This window comes from Littorina saxatilis, linkage group LG3 (assembly GCF_037325665.1).
Source record: "Littorina saxatilis isolate snail1 linkage group LG3, US_GU_Lsax_2.0, whole genome shotgun sequence".
In the NCBI taxonomy this organism is placed as follows: Eukaryota; Metazoa; Mollusca; class Gastropoda; order Littorinimorpha; family Littorinidae; genus Littorina; species Littorina saxatilis.
In genome coordinates, this window is record NC_090247.1 from 61,622,174 (window position 1) to 61,648,001 (window position 25,828).

General features: G+C 42.9%; 1 protein-coding gene across 1 annotated transcript in view; it reads left to right on the forward strand.

Moving 5' to 3' along the window:
- LOC138962860 (guanine nucleotide exchange protein SMCR8-like) overlaps positions 1-24,036 on the forward strand; it is a 43,509-nt gene extending 19,473 nt beyond the window's left edge. The window contains exons 18-28 of the mRNA XM_070334826.1: positions 156-243; positions 2,458-2,522; positions 3,035-3,197; positions 5,842-5,971; positions 8,738-8,794; positions 11,950-12,026; positions 13,160-13,237; positions 16,766-16,865; positions 17,233-17,296; positions 18,426-18,532; positions 23,536-24,036. Of these exons, the coding sequence (XP_070190927.1) occupies positions 156-243; positions 2,458-2,522; positions 3,035-3,197; positions 5,842-5,971; positions 8,738-8,794; positions 11,950-12,026; positions 13,160-13,237; positions 16,766-16,865; positions 17,233-17,296; positions 18,426-18,484 (881 nt within the window). The 3' untranslated portion in view covers positions 18,485-18,532; positions 23,536-24,036. The remainder of the gene's footprint in view (positions 1-155; positions 244-2,457; positions 2,523-3,034; positions 3,198-5,841; positions 5,972-8,737; positions 8,795-11,949; positions 12,027-13,159; positions 13,238-16,765; positions 16,866-17,232; positions 17,297-18,425; positions 18,533-23,535) is intronic.
- The last annotated feature ends 1,792 nt before the right edge of the window (positions 24,037-25,828 follow it).

Below are 25,828 nucleotides of genomic sequence, written 5' to 3' on the forward strand. Positions count from 1 at the left end.
CTTTTTTTGGTCATGTTACCCTAAACAGACAATTTTTTTTTTTTGGCCTTACCTAAAATAGTTTAGTTAAAACACGTATTCCCTGGTTTCACAGATTAACTGTAACATATACACTTTTGTCAGGAAAATCTCATAGTTTTTGTGTTCTGCTGCAGATGATAGTTGGTGTGACATAGAAGCTTTCACGGACAGCACGTGTAACCCATTTCCTGCCTACACGCCATCTCCAGATTCCTGCACATGGTGAGCACAAATTGGATGTATTCAGGAAATAACTCTGTAAGAGGGCGGAGATGTAGCTCAGTCGGTAGCGCGCTGGATTTGTATCCAGTTGGCCGCTGTCAGCGTGAGTTCGTCCCCACGTTCGGCGAGAGATTTATTTCTCAGAGTCAACTTTGTGTGCAGACTCTCCTCGGTGTCCGAACACCCCCGTGTGTACACGCAAGCACAAGACCAAGTGCGCACGAAAAAGATCCTGTAATGCATGTCAGAGTTCGGTGGGTTATAGAAACACGAAAATACCCAGCATGCCTCCCCCGAAATCGGCGTATGGCTGCCTAAATGGCAGGGTAAAAACGGTCATACACGTAAAATTCCACTCGTGCAAAAAACATGAGTGAACGTGGGTCTAAGCCCATGAACGAAAGAAGAAGAAGACTCTGTAAGAGTTTTAATAGACGAACTCCGAAAATAACTCTGTCAAGTTCGTATGGGTTGTGAAAGAGTGAATACTCTTGCTTTCAGTGAGACAAGTTTTCCATACGTGCTCCTTGTCCACATGTTTCAGACACATGCTAATGAAGTGACTGGCCTATAATGGCACATGGGAAAGTTTGAATCAAGAAAAGTACGGGAACCAGGCATGGGAATTGTCCGCTGAAAGGCAAATTTCCGCCGAATTTTTTTTTCGTTCAGCCGAAAAAATAAATGGGGGAGGCAAAAATGGTTCTAAAAACTGAATTTAATGGCAAACTTGGAGCTTAGAAGACACCAAATTGCACCATTTGGGTTCTTTGGAGAAAAAAAATTCCGGGGGGGGGGGGGGGGGGCATGCCCCCGAACCCCCCTAGCAGGGCTAGGCGCTTCGCGCCGTCGACTTTGCCATTACTTACAAATGTTTAGCCTTTTTAACTTTCTTCAATTCCCATGCCTGGGGAACACAGAAGAAGAGGAAAAAGAATCAATAAAATCAAGGGTATTCACTCTTTCACAACCAATACATACAAACCCGACAGAGTTATTTCAGAACATCCGATTTGGGTTTCTTTGGTAAACGTATGTGAGTGTAGATGATTCGCACCAGGAGTTAGGGATCATGTTGACATTGAAACTATTTTTGTGATACATTTATCTTATACGTTATTTGCGTGTTTGACCAAAATATGACATTTTACACAGATCGAGACAGTCATTGTTCTCCGAGACTGCGCTAGCGGTCGAGGTGAACAATGACTGTCGAGATCTGTGTAAAATGTCATATTTTGGTCAAACACGCAAATAACATTTATGTATCGATCGAATTCCTTTCAGGTACTATGACTTTGTTGTTGTTTTGACGATTGAACGAGCACACACACACTCCTGTGCACACACACATGCAATCAAACACATCAGCTTCATATTTGGGCGTTTCAGGTTGACCGAAACTTCAAAAGAACTACAAAACACACGTCATGTACTGACTTTGTTGTTGTTTTGACATTGAACAGCACACACACATGCAATCAAACACGCATGACGTGTGTTTTGAAGTTCCTTTAAAGTTTCGGTCAACCTGAAACACCAAATTATAAAGTTTTGTTGGCCTCTGACGTCACATGGCTCAAAGAAGGGAAATCCAATCTCCAATCGATACATTGAATTTTAATTTTTTATGTTGTTCGATGTTATGTTGCATGTATGTACACCACAAACGAATTTCTCATGTGTTAGATATATATAGACCCCCCGCGGGCTAGGGGGAGTCCCATAGTGGTTGGGACGAGAAAGAATTTACCCGATGCTCCCCAGCATGTCGTAAGAGGCGACTAACGGATTCTGTTTCTCCTTTTACCCTTGTTAAGTGTTTCTTGTATAGAATATAGTCAATTTTTGTAAAGATTTTAGTCAAGCAGTATGTAAGAAATGTTAAGTCCTTTGTACTGGAAACTTGCATTCTACCAGTAAGGTAATATATTGTACTACGTTGCAAGCCCCTGGAGCAAATTTTTGATTAGTGCTTTTGTGAACAAGAAAAAATTGACAAGTAGCTCTATCCCATCTTCCCCCTTTCCCCGTCGCGATATAACCCTTCGTGGTTGAAAACGACGTTAAACACCAAAATAGAAAGAAAGATTTACATAGTCTTCTATGTCTATGTCTGTAAAGAAGAAGGACAGTGTGAACAGTAGCTTCAGAAGAAATGTGTAGACTGTAGACACTTGTTCAAACTTTTGTATTGTAGAATATTTGTCACAGGAAGCCGAGGCACGGTGTCTACACAGCAGGGGACGTCATCAACTCCATGGGACCTGGTAGACCTGGTAAGTCTCTCACTGTCTTGATTGTCATTGTGTAAATATACCAAGTGAAATTTAGTAACTGTGAATGTTGTTGCCTTTACGGTGTCACTTTGTTTACAGTGATTACAGAATGTATTTTTAATTTAGAGGCGTTCACAATTTTTCATCCTCCTAAAAGAAAAAAAGGGAAATGCACGTAGACACACACAGACACCCAGGCAGGCAGGCACACCCACACATGTCTGTCTGTCCGCATTCACAACTCCATGCACATGTACATGACAAACCACACACACACACACACACACACACACACACACACACACACACACACACTCTGATGTGCCCACACACACACAAAAACACACTGATGTGCCCTGCTCCCCTCACGCACGCACCCACCCCCACACACACAGAGACACATACACATGCACACACACACACTGACCCCCCCACCACCCCTCACACACACACACACACAGAGCAAATTTTATCAACCACTTCTTTGATATTCTCCACCATCCACTGTGCAGGGTACGGTATCCACGAAGTCCTGACGACCTACACCAACCTGCACTCAGTGGTGTTCAGCCTGATGACCGGGCGTACCGTACTGGTGGTGGGGTCAGCCAAGATGGAGCTGGAGGTCACCAAGATCGTCACCGCCCTCACCATCTTCCTGCCCGACACGAAGAGGTGTGTGTGTGTGTGTGTGAGGCTTGAGATACCGTCAAACCTGCCCGGACGACCACCAAGTTCGAGCTAGCAGCTATATTCTAAAAGAGAAATCACTCTTTATGTCTTTCTCTCTGCCTTTACTATGGAATTTGAAGCCAGGAATAGACGATATCCAGAAAATAACTCTTGTCAGGTTTGTAATTGTATGGGCAGCGCTGAAAGTCCTCAAAATGATGCTCTAGTGGCCTTTGGCTTAAGTGCTTCTCACAATTTACTAGCCAGAGAGCGAATTTTACTCGCCAAACCAACCATTTGTTTCAGAAACTTTACTCGCATTTGGCGAGTAGATTAACATTTCTACTCGCCAGTAACATGTTTCCACTTGCCATGGCGAGTACAATACTTCCCACTTTCATGGCTGATGGGTTGTGAAGGAGTGAATACCCTTGCTTTTGTTGAGGCAACTGTCAGGGTGTGGAGACAAGCTGGAGACAAGCTGGCCTATATCATAGTATATGGTCACCTGTCAGGGTGTGGAGAGAAGCTGGAGACAAGCTGGAGACAAGCTGGCCTATATGGTCACCTGTCACGGTGTGGAGACAAGCTGGAGACAAGCTGGAGACAAGCTGCTCTCTAGTGACTGGCCTATATGGTCACCTGGGAAAGTTTGCCTCATTGAAAGCAAGAGTATTCACTCTTTCACTCTTTCACAACCCATACAAATCAGACAGTGACGGGCGCAGTAGCCTAGTGGTAAGATATCCGCCTCCTAATCCGAAGGTCGTGAGTTCAAATCCCGGCCGCTGTCGCCTGGTGGGTTAAGAGTGGAGATTTTTCTGATCTCCCAGGTCAACTTATGTGCAGACCTGCTAGTGACTTAACCCCCTTTGTGTGTACACGCAAGCACAAGACCAAGTGCGCACGGAAAAGATCCTGTAATCCATGTCGCAGTTCGGTGGGTTATAGAAACACGAAAATACCTAGCATGCTTCCCCCGAAATCGGCGTATGTTGCGTGAATGGCAGGGCAAAAACGGTAATACACGTAAAAATCCACTCGTACTAAAAACATGAGTGAACGTGGGAGTTTCAGCCCATGAACGAAGATAAAGAAGTAGAACTAGAAGACAGTGTTATTTCCGGAATTCGTGTATTGTAGTTTTAATCTGGCCAACCCACAGGATGTCAAAATCATCAAATGGCACATACAGAATCGGTCTTTGCCAGCTTGGGTTTGGTATCGCAAACTTCCAGAATGTTTATTTGTTCACGCCTACTCTGACTAAGATGGCCATACAATGACGCTTTTCCAACAGCTTTCAATTGTTAGGATTTCAAGACGGCTCCAGTTTTAAGCTGGAGTGAGGAATCTCTCTTGTATAGTATATCTAGAGCCACTGCCTTTTGCTAGTACACCAGAAGAAATCCCGTGTTCTTGATACCGTGGCACGTACCCCCCTTTAAGCCATCAAAAGGTCTGAGAAAATCAGGTCTTAAAAAGGAAGGAGTTATAAAAAGTTGGTCAATTTACAGAGGTTATAAACCGAAAATCTGAAAAAGCAAGGTCTTAGATTAAAATGAAGGAGGTCTGAAATCAGGGTCTTAAAAGGGAGGTTCCACTTTAGTGCAGAATTGTCGGGGCGGGGACGTAGCTCAGTCGGGGCGGGGATGTAGCTCAGTCAGGGCGGGGATGTAGCTCAGTCAGGGCGGGGATGTAGCTCAGTCAGGGCGGGGATGTAGCTCAGTCAGGGCGGGGATGTAGCTCAGTCAGGGCGGGGATGTAGCTCAGTCGGGGCGGGGATGTAGCTCAGTCAGGGCGGGGATGTAGCTCAGTCAGGGCGGGGATGTAGCTCAGTCGGGGCGGGGATGTAGCTCAGTCAGGGCGGGGATGTAGCTCAGTCGGGGCGGGGATGTAGCTCAGTCGGGGCGGGGATGTAGCTCAGTCGGGGCGGGGATGTAGCTCAGTCAGGGCGGGGATGTAGCTCAGTCAGGGCGGGGATGTAGCTCAGTCAGGGCGGGGATGTAGCTCAGTCAGGGCGGGGATGTAGCTCAGTCAGGGCGGGGATGTAGCTCAGTCAGGGCGGGGATGTAGCTCAGTCAGGGCGGGGATGTAGCTCAGTCAGGGCGGGGATGTAGCTCAGTCAGGGCGGGGATGTAGCTCAGTCAGGGCGGGGATGTAGCTCAGTCAGGGCGGGGATGTAGCTCAGTCAGGGCGGGGATGTAGCTCAGTCAGGGCGGGGATGTAGCTGAGTCAGGGCGGGGATGTAGCGCAGTCGGTAGCGCGCTGGATTTGTATCCAGTTGGCCGCTGTCAGCGTGAGTTCGTTCCCACGTTCGGCGAGAGATTTATTTCTCAGAGTCAACTTTGTGCGCAGACTCTCCTCGGTGTCCGAACACCCCCCGTGTGTACACGCAAGCACAAGACCAAGTGCGCACGAAAAAGATCCTGTAATCCATGTCAGAGTTCGGTGGGTTATAGAAACACGAAAATACCCAGCATGCTTCCTCCGAAAGCGGCGTATGGCTGCCTAAATGGCAGGGTAAAAAACGGTCATACACGTAAAATTCCACTCGTGCAAAAAAAAACATGAGTGTACGTGGGAGTTTCAGCCCACGAACGCAGAAGAAGAAGAAGAAGTGCATAATTGTGAAATTGGTTTGCAGGAAGCAGCACAGTGTTGTGGAGTGGATGAACCGGCCGCTGAAGGTGACCGACTTGACACGAATACGACTGGCCGGCATCTGCCGCTCAGAGAAACGGTCACTTGATGCCACCATCCCCACTGCTGTCAAGGTGAGATAGGGCCAAAAAGGAAAATATGTCTGTTTCCGGTAACCCGACCGACCCTATTTTTAAGCGCCGACCCTAAAGGTTTTTTTCGCTTTTCGCACCAAAAAAATATATATATAAAATAAAATAAAAAAAATAAATAAATAAAAAAAATGAAGTCAAGTATACTTTATTTAGTTTCAATATATCTAGGTCAAAAACATGTGCTAAATAATTGTAAGTAAACTAAGGAAGCGTTTAAAAAAAATTAAAAAAAACACGTAAAAAGACGTTAACAGAACGTAAGAAAAAGGTAAAAACAACCGACCGACCCTATTATTTTCGGCGGTGTTACCGGAAACAGACATATTTGGCTCACGAAGTGTAGCCTATGCGATGCTAACTTTTGTCTGTCTGTGCGTGCGTGCGTGCGAGCGTGCGTATGTATGTATGTATGTATGTATGTCTGTGGTAGAAACTTTAACATTTGAAGACGTCATATTACATTGACGTCACATTATGACGTACGAGGGTTAGACGTCACGCGATGGAATTACTGAAAGTCTCGGTGATTGTTATTTTGAGCGGGCCGAGACTATTTGGCAGTCGTGTCCATGTAAGTAGGCTACATGCAGACAGACAGATCTAGATCTAGTGTCTCGCTTTCTTGCACAGTTTCACCTATGCTCTTTCTCTGTGTGTGTGTGTGTGTGTGTGTGTACTGTGTGTGTGTGTGACGGAGTGATTGAGTTTGTGTTACTGTTTGTCGATTTCTTACATGAGCCTTGAAGGCTTCGCCTCTTGTTCTTTTTGTCCTAGACAGTTGTATTCCCGTATATTCCGGGTTGTATAGGTTTCACTCTGTCTGTCTGTTTGTCTGTCCTGGTGGTGGTGGTGGGGGGGGGGGGGGGGGGGGGGGGGATTGAGTGGGACTTTGATGTGTGATTCCTGATTTCCAAATGTTCAACATTTTCTTTAGCTGCATTTTTTTAGTTATTCATGAGTGGGTGGGTGGAGGGGATGGGCTAGTTCTAACTATGCATTAGATTATAAAATTGTATTCTGTGTAGACCCTTCCACCAGCATCTTAGACCACTCTTTGTACATTTTCTTTTAATAGATGATTGTCATTTGTTTTACCTCATGTCTGCCCTGCGTGTGATGGTGTGATCGTGACTGCTGTAGTGTGGGCGTGTGTGTGTTGGTGTGTATGTCAGTGTATGTGTGGGCGTGTGTGTGTGTGTGTCAGTGTGTGTGTGTGGGTGTGTGTGTGCGTGATTTTACCAACACTACGCGAAATTCCTTGTGCTTTAAATGTTTTTTTAATGTCACTTGGCTCAATAAATACTGTATTCTGTATTCTGTATTCTTCTGTCCGCACTTAGATCTCTGATTTTCTTTTGGTCTTGTTCTTTTGCGATCCCATCACCATGGTATTAATTGTCAATGTTGTTGAGTAAACAAAGTCTGCAGTCTGCCACAGGGACTGCGCCTAACCCCAAAGTTTCTCCTTCAGGTCCACCATCTCTATGCAGCCAGAATTTGGTCTAATTGTTTCATTCGTTTCTAAAAGATAAACAAAATTCCTCCTTTATTTGGTGTTTTGGTGTGTTTGTAAAGTTGCTTTGTGTTCTTGTTTTATTATATTATTATTCTTTTAACATGAGTTGTGGCGCTGGTTCCTCATTGACTTTCCTGCTGCCTGCATGCATATCTGTCTGTGTGTCTCTCTGTCTGGCTGACTGCCTGCATGCATATCTGTCTGTGTGTCTCTCTGTCTGGCTGACTGCCTGCATGCATATCTGTCTGTGTGTCTCTCTGTCTGGCTGACTGACGGTATGCATATCTGTCTGTGTGTCTCTCTGTCTGGCTGACTGCCTACATGCATATCTGTCTGTGTGTCTCTCTGTCTGGCTGACTGCCTACATGCATATCTGTCTGTGTGTCTCTCTGTCTGGCTGACTGACGGTATGCATATCTGTCTGTGTGTCTCTCTGTCTGGCTGACTGACGGTATGCATATCTGTCTGTCTCTCTGTCAGGCTGCCTGACAGTAATGCATATCTGTCTGTTTGTCTCTCTGTCTGGCTGACTGCCTGCATGCATATCTGTCTGTGTGTCTCTCTGTCTGGCTGACTGACGGTATGCATATCTGTCTGTGTGTCTCTCTGTCTGGCTGACTGATGGTATGCATATCTGTCTGTGTGTCTCTCTGTCTGGTTGACTGACAGTGTGGTATATCTGTCTGTGTGTCTCTCTGTCTGGTGAACAGACAGTATATGCATACTGTCTGTTCATCTCTCTGTCTGGTGAACAGACAGTGTGCATATCTGTCTGTGTGTCTCTGTCTGGTTGACTGACGGTATGCACATAAGCCCTTCAGCTTCTTCTTCTTCTTCTTCTGCGTTCGTGGGCTGAAACTCCCATGTACACTCGTGTTTTTTGCACGAGTGGAATTTTACGTGTATGACCGTTTTTTTCCCCGCCATTTAGGCAGCCATATGCCGTTTTTGGAGGAGATGGCCCTTCAGCTGTAAATGGGCATCTTCAGAACTGCAATCTGTACTTCAGTGTTGCTTGCATGCATGTGGTTGGTTATTGAACTCGTTCAGATTGACCAGCTTGTGGTATTTTGTTACAGCAATACTGCACACTGATGGATGTGGTTGGTTATTGAACTCGTTCAGATGGACCAGCTTGTGGTATTTTGTTACAGCAATATAGCACACTGATGGATGTTGTTGGTTATTGAACTCGTTCAGATGGACCAGCTTGTGGTATTTTGTTACAGCAATACAGCACACTGATGGACGTTGAACGCAGGATGATTTTGGGACCGCAGTATCAGGTATGTGACATTGCATGTACGCGACATACAGAGCATGCGAGACAATCTGCCCCAAACACTATGTACGTGATGGACCGTAACTTCCTTTGATTTGCTCCACCATCTAGAATAAAGAAAGTAGCACTAGTACTCTATCACTGCCTCTTATTTGAATTTATGCGTGACCCACACTAACCAACGAACACGAGGCAGTGCCAGTGGTTGAGTGATGCTACTTTTTGTTTGCAGTACAGTAGAACTCCCTTTTAAGACCCCCCAATTTAAGACTCCCTCCGACGGGCGCTGTGGCGGGGTGGTAAGACGTCGGCCTCTTAATTGGAAGGTCGAGGGTTCGAATCCCGGCCGCGGCCGCCTGGTGGGTTAAGTGTGGAGATTTGTCCGATCTCCCAGGTCAACTTATGTGCAGACCTGCTACCGTGGCTTATCCCCCTTCGTGTGTACACGCAAGCACAAGACCAAGTGCGCACGGAAAAGATCCTGTACGTAATCCATGTCAGAGTTCGGTGGGTTATAGAAACACGAAAATACCCAGCATGCTTCCTCCAAAAGCGGCGTATGGCTGCCTAAATGGCGGGGTAAAAACGGTCATACACGTAAAAGCCGTGGGAGTTTCAGCCCATGAACGAACAAACAAACAAACAAGACTCCCTCCTGTTTAAGACCTTGTTTTCTTCGACTTTCTGTCCATAACCTCTGTAAAATTACCCCCATTTTAAGACTTTCTCCTGTTTAAGACCAGATTTTCTCATATTTTTGGAGGTCTTAAAAGGGGTTATATACAGAGCATCTTTCCATTATGGGCAGTCCCCGTGTTTTTGTAATGTCGCAATTTGTGCCCGCAGCAACAGATGAATCTTCTTTACCCATCACTGTATTATCTTTAACCATAGAAATTTGTTTTCTGTGTCAAATATCGACAAAATTGTACTCTTCAGAATGTTGAGACAAACAAGTGCAAGGATAGAAACTGGTTTTAATTTACGTTCGCCTCTTTATTTCTTTTTTGTTCTTGCTGCTTGTTGAATACGCCTTTTTTCCCATTTATTTTATAGCCATCACTTAAACCAATCACAGGTGTTACCAAGGTTTTACGTGTGCTAAGACCATCTTTTCACTTTGTCACATACTCCCAATTTCAACAGCACATGCTACTTTCTGTGCCAAGAGACATTTTTTTGCTGAATTATTATTGTAGCTGACACTGATGTGTATGTCAATCAGCAAAATTGATACAGTGGGGGTTCCTCCGAAAGCGGCGTATGGCTGCCCTAATGGCGGGGAAAAAACGGTCATACACGTAAAATTCCACTCGTGCAAAAAACACGAGTGTACGTGGGAGTTTCAGCCCACGAACGCAGAAGAAAAAGAAGATACAGTGGAAGTCCTCTCTTAAGACCCCCCCCCCCCATTTTAAGACTCCCTCTTTTTTAAGACCTCAGATTTTCAGATTACTGTTCATAACCTGTGTTAAAATGTACACCCCCATTTCAGACTCCCTCCTTTTTAAGATCTTATTTTCTCAGATTGTTTGAGGTCGTAAAAGGGGGGTTCAACTCTCCACAAACCAGTCCGGTTTTGCACAGGAAGCGGTCACGTCAGACTGTTGATTTTGTATGTGTGTCCAAGTGGCAGTATCGATGCCCTTAGTCGCAGTTTATTGTTGTTTATTCTGGGTGGAATGTATCTTTAAGCTTCAATGAAGAGCATCTTTCCATTATGGGCAGTCCCCGTGTTTTTGTAATGTCGCAATTTGTGCCTGCAGCAACAGATAAATCTTCTTCACCCCCCACCCTCCCCTCATCCTCCCTCCCTCCCTCCCTCCACCCCCCTCCCTCCCTCCACCCCCCCCCCCCTCCCTCCCTCCACCCCTACCCCTGTCATCATTTGACAACATTATTTACGAAACCTGAAACTGTTCATGACGTAAAAGGAAGACCCATATTAGCTTGTTCCTGTCATTTCCTGCCAGAAGCTGGCTTTAGGTTCAGACAAAGGTGAAGTCGTTGATGATTCATATGCTCTGTGAGACACAATCATAAGGACACCCTTTTGTCTCTCTTTTAACCCTTTGCATCCAGCGCATTATCATCATGTCTCCCATGCAGATTACATGAGATTTAAATGAACGATCTAATGAACCATTGGCTTGTTCTCATCTGCTCAAGCCATGATGTTTCTTGGCAACCCGGAAGGCGGAAAGAGATTTTGCAGGTGATTAATGTGGCTGTTATAGGATCTACATATGGATTATATACCTAGCAGGCAGTATAACGTGCTCTGAGAGGCAATTACTAGGGATACTAAATCCACAGCAGCTTTGAAGCCTGCAAAACATACATTATTTTTTTCTGCATCTTTATTGTTCTTTTCTTTCTGAAGATATTTATGTTGTAGACATCCTGACAAACAGTTGTTTTTTGCACCTGGAAAAAAATTACTCTCAAATTGATTGAAAACTTCTGCTTTTCCGACCTACATCCATCCAAGCTATCACTATTGCCAGTATCAAAAGCAGAAACCTAGATTTGCCTAGAGCCTTTAATATCTACTGAACAACCCCCCTCCCTCCCCCCTTCCTCCTCCTCCTCCCCCCTCCTCCTCCCCCCTCCCCCTCCCTCTCCCGTGTTACGTCCTCTTAATCTTTAAGACCCAATTTTTTTTTTAATAATTTTTTTTTGTAAATTGTGTGGATCCGGCGGACAGATACATCATATTGCGATGTTTTTGTTTTTGTTCCAGTGTAAGTTCTGTAACTACATATGTTTAGGCCACAAAAAAAAAGTTGTATGTTTCTGGTCACCCGACCCTACCTAGTTTTTTCCCGGCGACCCTAGACTTTTTTTTTATTGCATTTGTAAAAAATAAAAAAAAATAAAAAGCGTCAAAACGAAAGTATCAGACGGCAGACGACACAAGGGGGATAACCCCGCATACCTTTTGTCTCATTTGTTTTGTAATGTGTTGTCTTTCTCTTTGTATAGTAAGTCCCGTCTCTTTGCGTCACTGTATAGTTATTTTCTACCCTGACAAAAAAAAAAAAAATTTAAAAAAAATATCCCTACCTACCTACCCTATTTTTTGTAGCCATGTTACCAGAAACATACAACTTTTTTTGTTGGCCTTATATATATGTAACATGTTTGTTTTTTCTGCAGGGCACAATGTTGAACAGTGTGCTACAACAGAAGAAATCTTTCAGAACTGACGCACAACATGTTGCTCTCATCCACAGGTATTAATTATGACATTTGCTCTTTGTTACCTTCTGGATCTGGATCTCAGGGACCCCACTAGTTGTCGTTCGTGGGGAAATACAGTCAGGAGCTAATTTCGGCTATATGTGAGGGGTGGTGTGCGCCTTAATTGCCATTTAAAAAATCCAAAAACAAAGAGACTACCAACGTTCCAAAATTCAGAATCAAAAAACAAGAAAGGTAGGTTGTTGGAACGTTTGTTATTAAATAACAAACGGGCGGGGATGTAGCTCAGTCAGTATCGCGCTGGATTTGTATCCAGTTGGCCGCTGTCAGCGTGAGTTCGTCCCCACATTCGGCGAGAGATTTATTTCTCAGAGTCAACTTTGTGTGAGACTCTCCTCGGTGTCCGAACACCCCCCGTGTGTACATGCAAGCACAAGACCAAGTGCGCACGAAAAAGATCCTGTAATCCATGTCAGAGTTCGGTGGGTTATAGAAACACGAAAATACCCAGCATGCTTCCTGCGAAAACTGCGTATGGCTGCCTAAATGGCGGGGTAAAAAACGGTCATACACGTAAAATTCCACTCGTGCAAAAAACACGAGTGTACGTGGGAGTTTCAGCCCACGAACGCAGAAGAAGAAGAAGAAGAAATAAAAAACGTTCCAACAACCTACCTTTCTTGTTTTTTGATTTAGCCATTTAAAAAGACCTTGTCTTACATGCAGGGCCCACAAATTATTATTTTAATATCATTGACATACTTTCATGCAAGTACAAAATAGATTTAAGTGACGATGAACTAGTTTGAGCTTTGAATCATCCGCTTTCATAATTCAAATAGGCTTAATACCTGAATTCTTGTCCGATTTAATGCATATGATGCGTCATCCCATTCAGGTAGACAGTTTTAGTCATTGGTGTATTTTGTTGTGAAAGAGCTAAAAGGTGCATGGCTGCATGCAAGGCATCACTACTTTTACCTGGTGAGTAATTTCATAACTTTTTGAACCTTCAAGTTGTAATCCACCCACATTTTGCAAGAACAGAAAGAAAGGAAAAAATACAGAAAATAATTTTTATTTTTTTTCTCTCTTCTTGTCCTTGTATTTCGATTTACCTTTCAGTTTGTTTATTGTGTTAATTCCTCTTTTTCCTGTTTTGTAGCTGGCTGATGGAGATCGGCAACAAAGCTTTCATTTTCTACCATTCCTTTTGTCTGGGAGAGGCCGGAGGTCTCACACAGTGAGTCAAACTTATGCTTTCTCTTTTTTTTTGTCTTTCAAATCTATTTTTCTTACGTAAATTCTGTCTTTGTGTCTTTCTTGATTTTCTGCGTTTGTTTGTTTGTTGAGTTGGTTGTGGTTGTATTTTCTTTCTTTCTTTCTATATTTCTGTCTTTGCTTCTCTTTCTTTGTTTGTACCTATTTATTTATTTCCCTCTGTCTGTCTGTCATTATATTACTTACATGTGTATGCCTTGTTGTCTTGCTATTCTTGTTCGTCTGACTTCTGGAAAAGAAGGGTGAGGAAGAAACAGATGACACAGAAAAGAAAACCATAAAATAAAAAACGCTCGCGCTGGACCCGAGTACTCTTCAGACTGGCTCGCTCAATAGGGGACACCCCGAAGCGTCCCGGTACCAAAGCGTCCCGGTACCGAAGCGTCCCGGTACCAAAGCGTCCCGGTACCGAAGCGTCCCGGTACCGAAGCGTCCCACTATAACGCGTCACAGGACTTAGACTTTTTTTTTTTTCAAACCTTGAGTCGACCTTGATTTGACCTTGACTTGACTAACCATATTTTTTTTAAAAATTTAATCTTGACCTTGATTTGACCTTGACTTCACTGATTTTTTTTAAATTTTGCACAGACCTTGATTTGCTTTCGGTAAAAAAAAAATCACTTTTTGTCCAACTTTACTTTAGATCTGTACTCACAACACACCAATTTGGAAATACTGTACCCGTGTGGACAAGTTCGGGGGAAAAGTCCGTAGGCTTCCGTTCACAAGAGGGATATGTCTGTTATCACACACGCTTTCTGGCTTCACTAAGCGTGAGCGTCGGAAAAAGTCTTTTCAGTTCTGCCTCCGACTTTTAAATTGTATCATTTGGGTTAATTTGGGTTTGTTTGGGTTCATTTGGGTAATAAAAAACGCTCGCGCTGGACCCGAGTACTCTTCGTCAGACTGGCTCGCTCCCCCAGTATGAAAGTTTTTGTCTTGTGCACGTTTAAGACCAAGTGATTGCTCTGTGTGAATTACAGGCATTCCCTTTGCTATATAAATACATTGGCATGCGAGCCGAGGATGTGCGTGGTGACTGGTACCGGGACGCTTCGGCACCGGGACGCTTCGGTACCGGGACGCTTCGGTACCGGGACGCTTCGTGCCCTACTGCGTGGGAGCGTCCCGAAGCGTCCCGGTACCAAAGCGTCCCGGTACCCCTGTGACGCGTTATAGTGGGACGCTTCGGTACCGGGACGCTTCGGTACCGGGACGCTTTGGTACCGGGACGCTTCGGTACCGGGACGCTTCGTGATGTACCCGCTCAATAAATATAAATGTTTGGAATGTCTGTGGTGTGAATGTTGGTTTCTGACCAGAAATGCAGATCTATCTCTGGCCGATTCATAGATTCAACCTACAAACTGCGACCTCATCTGTTATCAGATATGTTTCGACAAGCATTAAACGGATGAAATTAACCACATGCAGTTTATTCTTCAGAAAAATGCACACAAAAAATGGGTTGGGTTCGGTGATTTGTACATAAACATCTTCCTCGCGATAGATTCGCTTATTATTTTGTCTTATGAAGCCGTCATCAACACGAACACAATGATTGCAGAAGCAAACTCTGTACCTACACGACCGAGACACAAGACTGATTATTTCACAGCTGCAATGAGAATAGAGAACAAAGACGTTTTGGGTAAGCTTACTCACGTCAGGTCTTCACTGACAAGCTAGGAACAGACGGAAAATTCCGAACAAAAGTAAATGACGTCAAAGTCTCTTTCGCTTTTCGTGTAACTTTGTCATGACATATTTTTGTGTGACGCGTTCGGCTGTTCTATCAGGTCAATGGCTGCGTGTTGCCCCGCCGGTGTGAACTCCTCCTACAGCCAAGTCGTTTTTGTGGTTTATTTCGCATTTAGGTCCCAGGTAACATTATAAAGTTTTGATACGATCAATCGGACCTATTATCAAGTTAGTGTATCAACTTTTGAACGAACTGCGCCGCCCAGTAGTTTCCCAGCAATAAGCTGTTAAGTGGAGAAAGACACACACACACACAATTAAAGTCTGCTGAGCCCTAGTACTAGCGTACTCGGGGATAAAATAAGATATATATATAATGTAAGTAGAATATAAACATATATAATGTCTGTTTTACTTGCGATGCGAACTCAGCTCAGGTGAAGAACCTTTTCACCTTCTTTTGACTTGTTTATTTATCACCAGTGACTCATCATGCACTGTTTTACTGTATCCAGGCTTCAGATACAAAAAGCCCATTTGCCTTGCAAAAGTATTTTCACGTGTGCATGAAAGTAAGAATTAACAATGCATTGTGTTTTGATGTCTGGCATAATTTGTCAGCTCAGCTGTGACTTTTGTCTTAATGCTTGGGAATTAAAATGCCAAAAGGCAAATATCACAGGCTGTTTTTCCTCTATTTCCTTTTTTCCCTTTGAGCAACATGTTTTTTTCCCCAAAAAATTCTGTCTCAATATGAAAGACCTTTTTTTTCCTTTTTCTTTGTTAGTAAAAGAAAGTTAAAAATACATTTAATATAAAATAATGGGGAGGAGGTTGAAACGCAACATTATGACAACATTTATTGTGAAATGTACAATTTAATATAGATTAGATATAATCATATATACCTAATTTCTTAAAAAACTTCTGGGTTGTTTTCGGTCAGTATATTCCCTTTTTATTTAAACTGACACAGACACAAAGGACGTTGGCTTCCTGCAAAAAAACATTGCCTGAGGCCACGCATGGCATTGCGATATAAATCTCACTACAATTTAAAAAGCAGTTGAAATGAAGGGGCAAAGAGGGGACAATGTGTATCTATTTTGGTTATGTGTAGTGCATGTGTACCTTTGTGTCATTTTAGTTCAGTTTAGTTTAGTGCGGATGGACCCATATTAGGCCAGATTCTGAGTCACCGAAAGTTGCGTACCCACCCACCGTACTAAGTGTTTCACTGCTGTGTGATATGCTCTGTCTCTTGTTCTGTATGTTTTGTGATCTCTCTCACCCTCTGTGCCCACCCTTTGTTTGTTCCAAAAGCAAATACAAAGGCTTGCATTCAGAAAGTTACACATGCATGCATGTGTGGGTACAGCACACACGCATACACCCACACACACACACACACACACATGCACGCACGCACGCACTAGGTGAGTGGGGGACATGACATTTATGAGATTTTTACACTGCTCAGAATTGCACAAACATGGCTCCAAGTGTGACATTGAGGATAATTTACTATTTTTTAAGACATGACACGATATTCCCCCCCCCCCCCCTCCTCCACCCTTTTAAGACCACCCTTGTTCAGATGTACTGTTCATAACCTGTGATTAGTTTACCTTCATTTTAATACTGGCTTACGACCTGATTTTTTGCCTGATTTGTATAGGTTTTAAAAAGGAGGTTCCATGGATAACAAATGTCTCATTAATGACTTGTGTGTGTGTGTGTGTGTGTGTGTGTGTGTGTGTGTGTGTGTGTGTGTGTGTTCGTGCAGGAGCCACAGCATAGAGAAACACAGAGAGCAGTACAACACCACCATATGTAGTCTGATGAACAGGTTGGGTGTTCGAGACCATGACATCACTATTGTGGAGGTAAGATTAGTTGTGTTGTATGTGTGTGTGTTTGTACATGTGTGTTTGTACATGCTTGCATGCATTCATGTGTGTGTATGTGTGTGTGTATGTATGTGTGTGTGTATCTATATGCTGGCATGCATGTGTTGAGTGTGTGTGTGCGACAGACACACTGACAGGCCGGTAAGCAGACAGACAGTATATTTTGTTTACAGTACACTCACTGTTGTACAATAAAAATCATGGATCTGTGTGTTTTGTTTTAGTTTGAGAATGGTATTTTGCTGGTGGAAAACATTTTCCTAAAGGCTTGCGTTGTAATGAGTAAAGTTGGGAACCTTTTCTTCAAACCAAATTTCAAAATGTATTTTTTTCTTTTCCTTAGTATCTGGCAGAGAAGGTGAAACAGTCACAGCTTGAACCCCATGTATGGACCGGAGTCGATAAAGGTAAAGTGGCTTTTGTTTTGTCTATATTGAATTTGTGGTGTGTGTGTGTGTGTGTGTGTGTGTGTGTGTGTGTGTGTGTGTGCGTGCGTGTGAGCACGCGTGCTTGTGCACAGCGCATGGTCTTTTGACTGCAGTGTATCATTAGTTAGTGACTACCAAGGTTTTGGATAGACACAAATGTGAATGCTTTTGTTATTTTTTTCCCAAGATATTTCCAAAGGAGGACCTTTTGTCTTTTGAAACTGCTAAAAATTCCATATGTTTCAATATCTTACTTTGTATTTGTTTTTAATTTTAAACGTGAATCAAAGTTTGACAATATGAGACGTTTTCAAGGCAAAGATGTGTTCCCAAAGGGCAAAGAGAAGAGAATAAATACAAGTACAGTGGATTACCCCCCTTTTAAAACTTTCTCCTTTTTAATATCCTCAGCTTTCTTAGATGTTCTGTTTATAGCCTCTGTAAATTGACTTCCATTTTAAAGGTGGTCGTCTACATTTTTGCTTTTTTTCAATAATCTTATGGTTAGATTTCGCTAAAAAGTTATGTCAGATGATGAATGACCAATGGGGAAAAAAGCTATAGAAAAAAAAATATTTGTAAAAAAAGATTTTCTTTTTGGGTAGCGTGACTGACACGCTTCCAATATTTTGTTTTCTGTTTGCTGAGAACATGTGCTTTGCCTAAAAATACTGACCAATCAAATTCATGTCACTATGCTTATAGCCACGCCCAAACAAGTGCAGCAACAGTTTGACACTGGAGCGCTGTCCATGCTTTTTTTTAAACGCACGAAATGCACGGGATTTGAGAGGAGTTTTGCGCTTGGCATTTTCCAAATAAGGATATCCTACTATGAGTACCATGCTGGAATACTACAATGAATTTTCAAACGGCTTCACTGGCTTCGTCTTTCCTGATCGAAAGGGGGTGTATTGTTGATAATTGTAGATAATAGACTCTGCATTTTAATGGTCAAATGGCGATTTCGGTATAAAAATGTGGACAAGGACCTTTAAGACTCTCTCCCTTGACCTGATTTTCTCAGATTTTTGGAGGTCTTAAAAGGGGGGTTCCACTGTAGAAGCTTTTGAGAAAAATGTTGACATTGACCATGCTTGTGTTCCAGGTTCCATTGTCCATCCACTGACCGTGTCATCCAGAGGGAGTCACACGTTTCGTTGCTGACCTTGTGTTTTACTTCTCCAGTGTTGTTCCAGGACACAGAAGACAATATTAGGTCAATTGGACCTGGATTCAAAATATCTGTTGGTCAAGTTGTCCTGGGTGCACAAAAAAACAACCAAAAATGCTGTGTCAAAAGACATTCAGTGTGTCAGATCTTCAGACATTTGACCGCCTAAGATCAGAACAATGTGTTAGATCAAAAAAGTATGTTTAATGGCCGACGACCGAGGCCTGGGAACATAATTAACACTGGTTCTCTACTCAGGTGCTGGAAATCATCTGGTGTTTGGTTTCCTCTCGTCTGTACTGATCTTTTGAAGTTTGCTTATTAGCCTGTCGTCCATTTTGGAGTTGAAAACAGCACACTGTTGAGCGTGACTCACTGACAGTAAACACATTACACTCGCAAAGCGGTATCATTGCTTTGCACGCCCACTGCAGACTACATACACACCATTGGCTGTCGCTGGAGAAGCACTGTGATTGGTTGGCAAACTGCACATCACAAGGCATTGAAAGAGAAATCTGTCTATTTCTTTTGATGTTGCTTCCCTGTGCAATTCCTTGCATAAGGCCGTCCTGAAGTTGACTTCTTGAAAATCTCGCAAAGTGTCTTTAGCAAAAATTCAGTGCCAAAGCTTCGTGCAGCTTAGCTTCGTGAAGTCGACTTCACCCAAATAATACCAGACTTTAGTTGTAATAGTGGTTTCAACGAAAATAATTGCTGTTCAGGGGAACCCGCCCCTTTTAAGACCTTCAAAAATCTGAGAAAATTAGGTCTTAAAAAGGAGATGAGTTTACAGAGGTTATGAACAGAAAATCTGAAAAAAGCAAGGTCTTAAAAGGAGTAATTAGTCTTAAATTGGGGGGACTTAAAAAGGGGGGGGGGGTTCCATTGTATTGCCATTTCGACATGGATCAGTGAGTGTGTCAAAAGCTGATTCGTGTAATTGTAGCTATGCTGTGAATCTATAGTATTTGCCATGAGTTTAGCTAGGACCTTAAAGTTTTATTTCCAGCTGGCTTTGACATGTCGTTTCTTGTAAACCATTCTGCCCAGGCTTTTAGTCTAGTGTGTTTGCTACTAAGCTTATAGTGTCTTTGCTGCAAATTGCTCACAATGGGATGACTTCAGCTGTGATCTCTCTATTTTGTTCTAGGCTTTGGCTTTAGCTAATTGTCACAGAGACTTGTGTCTACTTCTTGGACCATTTCCTGCAAGTCGTTTTGCTGAGACTTACATGTGTTTGCTGCAATGTGCTTTTGCCTTGACTAAGTTTTATCGATAACTTGCTCACAAAATTGCTTTGCCCGTTAATTTGCTGCAACTGTAGCATAGAATGCTTGTTGTAAGCGTTCCATTGATATTCCAGTGTGTGTTCTGTAACTCGTGCCAGCGGGCTGGACTGGTGTCCTTTTTGTGTCTATTTTCTTGGAAGACTTTTTTTTTACTTTGAAAGTTCTGAAGCAGTGTGTAACTTTGCATGTAGCCTAAGAATTATTAGACTTTTTGTACATTGTAACTTGACTGCTTGTTTACTCATTTCATCCACGCCTCCCTACCCACCATCTCAATCATGTCCCTCTAATTCCAACGGTCATTCGGGCGGGGATGTAGCTCAGTCGGTAGTGCGCTGGATTTGTATCCAGTTGGCCGCTGTCAGCGTGAGTTCGTCCCCACGTTCGGCGAGAGATTTATTTCTCAGAGTCAACTTTGTGTGCAGACTCTCCTCGGTGTCCGAACACCCCCGTGTGTACACGCAAGCACAAGACCAAGTGCGCACGAAAAAGATCCTGTAATCCATGTCAGAGTTCGGTGGGTTATAGACACACGAAAATACCCAGCATGCTTCCTCCGAAAGCGGCGTATGGCTGCCTAAATGGCGGGGTAAAAACAGTCATACACGTAAAAGCCGTGGGAGTTTCAACCCATGAACGAACAAACAAACAAAAGCTAGGACCTTAAAGTTTTATTTCCAGCTGGCTTTGACATGTCGTTTCTTGTAAACCATTCTGCCCAGGCTTTTAGTCTAGTGTGTTTGCTACTAAGCTTATAGTGTCTTTGCTGCAAATTGCTCACAATGGGATGACTTCAGCTGTGATCTCTCTATTTTGTTCTAGGCTTTGGCTTTAGCTAATTGTCACAGAGACTTGTGTCTACTTCTTGGACCAATTCCTGCAAGTCGTTTTGCTGAGACTTACATGTGTTTGCTGCAATGTGCTTTTGCCTTGACTAAATTTTATCCATAACTTGCTCACAAAATTGCTTTGCCCGTTAATTTGCTGCAACTGTAGCATAGAATGCTTGTTGTAAGCGTTCCATTGATATTCCAGTGTGTGTTCTGTAACTCCTGCCAGCGGGCTGGACTGGTGTCCTTTTTGTGTCTATTTTCTTGGAAGACTTTTTTTTTACTTTGCAAGTTCTGAAGCAGTGTGTAACTTTGCATGTAGCCTAAGAATTATCAGACTTTTGTACTTTTTGTACATTGTAACTTGACTGCTTGTTTACTCATTCCATCCACGCCTCCCTCCCCACCATCTCAATCATGTCCCTCTAATTCCAACGGTCATTCAATCCACCACCATCACTACCCCCACTCCTCCCCACCCTTTGTCTCTTTAAGCCTACGATTACTTGAAGGAACACTTCTTCCCATGAAAACAACTTGGCGATCACCATCACAGACCTGGCCAGGCTTGTACATGGGACAGGAACATTCCTCCACTTGGACACATAGCGAAAATCATCATCCTGACGGCTTTCTGTGCGGAGGTGGCATATTTTTGATGAATTTTTTGGATGAATTTTTTGGATGAATTTTTTATTTTTCATTACTTTATTGTCCCATCGCTGGGAAATTCAGCTCGCTTGCTCCCAGTGGAAAGCTAGCAGCGACAGGGTCGCGCTACCCAGGTGTATGCGTGTTTAGGTGTAATCTGAGCCACCTGCACTTATAATATATGGCAGAATGACCGAGGTCTTTTATGTGCCACAGTGGTGACACAGGGGAGGAACATGGAGACCGTCTCTAAGTCGGCTCATAAAGTTGACCCGTGTCTGTCCCGGCCCGAATTCGAACCTGCGACCGTAGGATCACAAGTCCAGAGCTCTACCAACTGAGCTGCATAATATTAGCTTTTGAGAGATTAATCATGAACAATCTCATTTGACACACTATTCATCTGGGCTGTTGATGTTCACTATGTATCCACGTGGAGGTATGGTCTTTAATATCCCAGGTAAAATCCTGGCCAGATCGGAGACGCTGAGCCAAACTCTTTTGATTTGTTTTTCAAGTTTGCTGAACAAAAACATGTCCTTTTTTTTATTCCATGCTGCTTTTTGAGTCACTTGAGAAAAAGTGACTCTATGTAATCGGTCAGTGTTAGTCTGTCCGGCCGGCCGGCCGTAGACACCACCTTAACGTTGGACTTTTCTCGGAAACTATCAAAGCGATCGGGCTCATATTTTGTTTAGTCGTGACCTCCAATGACCTCTACACTTTAACGATGGTTTCGTTGACCTTTGACCTTTTTCAAGGTCACAGGTCAGCGTCAAAGGAAAAATTAGACATTTTATATCTTTGACAAAGTTCATCGGATGTGATTGAAACTTTGTAGGATTATTCTTTACATCAAAGTATTTACATCTGTAGCCTTTTACGAACGTTATCAGAAAAACAAGGGAGATAACTAGCCTTTTCTGTTCGGCAACACACAACTTAACGTTGGGCTTTTCTCGGAAACTATAAAAGTGACCGGGCTCAAATTTTATGTGAACGTGACTCCCAGTGACCTCTACACTTTGACGTCTGCTTTGGTGACCTTTGACCTTTTTCAAGGTCACAGGTATGTCTTGAATTCTTCAGGTATGCATTGTGTTGTGAATAGCAATTTCTTCCTGTCCATCTGATGCCTCATATAATATTCAGAACTGCGAAAGTGACTCGATCGAGCGTTTGCTCTTCTTGTTTTACTTTAGATCTTGTCTTCGTCTGCAAGATACTGTGATCACCGTTTATGCAATGTTGTTTCGCTAAACTTTGCCAGGGCCCACTGATAATGAGACAGAGTTCTTATGTCTCCCACATTCCACCAATGACATTAGGTTGTATCTAAGCTCACCAGGGAACACAGACTATGATGTTTGTTGCCAAAGTTTAGCAAATGTAGTCAATTTTATTTGCTGTTGCTATCTGTGTTGTTTGTATAATGATGGTGGTGCTCTGTGTATGTGCAGGGGGTGGGGGAGGGGGTGCTCTGTGAGTGTGTGTGTGTGTGTGTGTGTGTGTGTGTGTGTGTGTTCTGTATTTCTGGTGTGTTTGCACAGGTGTATGCATGTTGTTTTTTTTGAGTGTGTTTTGATGAGTGAGTCTGTGTGTGCACATTAATGAGTAGTGAGCTTGAAGTATATCAATTAAGTTTCCTGTGTCTTAAGTTTTATTTGATAATGAAATGTTTTAATGTACTTCGTTTTTTACCACTGCAGTTTACATTTCAATGGGAAAATTATGTCTATAGAATTTAATTACATTCCAAATGTTACACATTTGTCATGTTGTAACGGGTACACTTATAAAAGATTTAGTAATTGGTGGGTTAAATCATACCATATAGAGAAAGGAAGAGGAGGATATATGATTATACAAGATGGTTTTCTTCTGTATTATATAGCTTGTATTTTATTCTGTGACTTTGGTCTTACTTCGAGAACCGACTTTTGCATACAATAATAAATATGCTCATTGTCCTTTCCCACTCTATTTCTATGTCTGTGTGTGTGTGTGAATGTGTGGGTGAGTCTCTGTCTGTCTGTCTGTCTGTCTGTCTGTCTGTCTGTCTGTCTCTGTCTCTCGCTCTCTCTCTCTCTCTGTCTCTCTCTCTCTCTCTCTGTCTGTCTGTCTCTCTCTCTCTCTCTGTCTGTCTGTCTCTGTCTCTCTCTCTGTCTGTCTGTCTCTCTCTCTCTCTGTCTGTCTCTGTCTCTCTCTCTTTGTCTCTCTTTTTATGTTCGTCCTCTTTCAATATTGATTAAGCTCCGTTCATTCTCTTTCAGGTGGAACTCTTTCCAGTCCATTGTAGAAATGTTATAAATCAAACAGCAATTGGCTGAGAATGTGGAGCAAAGAAAATGCACTCATATCTCCATGGTAATCAACAGAAACCAGTAACACATTCCAGTCTTTGCACACTTTTTTTTTTTTAGTTTTTTTTTTTTAAATATTTTATTTGTAAGATGATTCTTTTGTATGCTTAAATTTAATTTGAGTGTGACATTTTCTGTTGTCATCTTTAAAAAAAAAAAATCTAAGCAACCTATTCTTTTTGCCTTTACTATTTATTTATATTTATTTTCTCTTCTATTTTTACCTCTCATGCTCCTAATTGTGTGCAGTCTTTGAAATCTTGTCATTTTGTTCATCTTTGAAATTGTAAATTTTCGTGCATTTTGTCAGTCTTCTGGTTTGGAAGTGCTGTTTTTGTTTTGATACAAACCATAGTGAGATTGGCAGATGTTGGGCCAGGGTTAGGAATAAAGTGCAAAGTAAATCACGTTTTCTGCCGTGTGTTTTATTTGGATGTTCTCATCATCACATATTTCTGTCAGTTCATCAGTGCTTGTTCTTTACATTCATGTACAATTATGCTTGATTGTTCGTTCTAAAAGTGCAATGCCACGCAGTTAAATTATTTATGACCACTTTGTGATCGGATGTGTGTGTGTGTGTGTGTGTGTGTGTGTCTGTGTGTGTGCGTGCGCGTTTGTGTGTATGAGTGTGTGTGTGCTTGTCTTTCTTTTTCTTTGTATATATGTTTGCCGTTTCAGTGTGTATTTGTCCCCCCCCCCTCCCCCTCCTCCGGTTCTTCTACACGACAGAACTCCCCCGTTCATTCTCCTCCCCCCTTCACCTCCCCCTCCCCCCCCCCTCCCACCACCACCACCACCCCCTTCCTGCGGCTTTTTATATAAAATGTAGACCAGACTAGTGGTACTTTCCCCGCTAATAACGTTCACACTTCGGCACCCTTTCACGTTTTCGCAGCCGCCACAACACGAGTTCATTGGAGAACACTTCCTTGACGGGGTTGTCTTTGAACACAGGATGACATTTATGATTTAGTGTAAGACTACTTTAACCCGGTCAGAATCACCTGCCTTTTTCTCGCTGCCACTCTGATGTTTAGTTTTGCCCCCGGGGCGAGAAAGTTTCCCAACTTTCCTTTTAAGGAGTTTGTAGTCAATGAAAAGTCGTCTTGTAGGCTTTCTGGCGGTGTAGCAGAGTCTGTTTCCATTCATCCTTGATAAAGATCTAGACCAGCGAGCTTTAAAGAACGTGAACACTCAGAAACTTAGTTAGCACGTGTACTTCCTGATACGCTGGCTGATCTCGAACACTTTCCTCTGCACATGTAGCAAGTTTACACACACAAACACGCACACAGACATGCACGCACACACACACACACACATGCGTACGCACGCACACACACACACACACACACACACACACACAGACACACACACACTTGAAAAACACACACACACACACACTGTGCTGTTAATGCAACGAATAAAATCTAAAGACCATTGGAGACACGGGTCAAATGACTGAGTCCGTATTGATCCTACGGGGACTGTTACTGTAGATGGTATACATATATAGGAAGAGTAGATATAAAACAAAGTGACACAGGTGCTTACGTTCTCTCTTGGTGTCTATCACACCCAGGAACCAGCTTTTCTCTTTGTTTGTTTCAATCTTGTCTTCCACTCTTCCTGTTCGCCGTCCTTCCTTCATTCCTTCCGTTCACGACGTTCACATTTTTTCCTGTCACTATCAAAAGTTTGTAATCTAATTGCAAATGCGGATGAAATATGCATAGATCTAAAGGGGGCCACAGGCTTTTCCTCCCTATTTCCATCAAAAAAAGATTCCTCCCAGAACAACAAACGCCAAAGTTTGCTGAAAAAAACATAAAATGGACAGAATGAACCAAGACATGAACAGGGATCGCGTCAGTTTTAGCAGCATGTCTGCATGTGTGATACGCTCACACATTATATCACCGAACTTTTAAAGACTTTTAAGACACCCCCCCCCCCCCCCCCCCCGCGCCATCACCGCCATAGTGGTGGTGGTGGTGGTGGAGGTGTGGGTGGTGGTGTGTGTGTGTGTGTGAAGAGCGATTCCGAGAAAAGTACTGGAAACTTTACATACAAGTTGTTCCAGATGATATCCCTAGATTGATCTATTTCTTCGATAAATGAATTTGATGACGTCATGTCCGGGTTTAGTAAAACTTGAGGCGGCACTGTGACGGCTTCATTTTTCAATCAAATTAGTT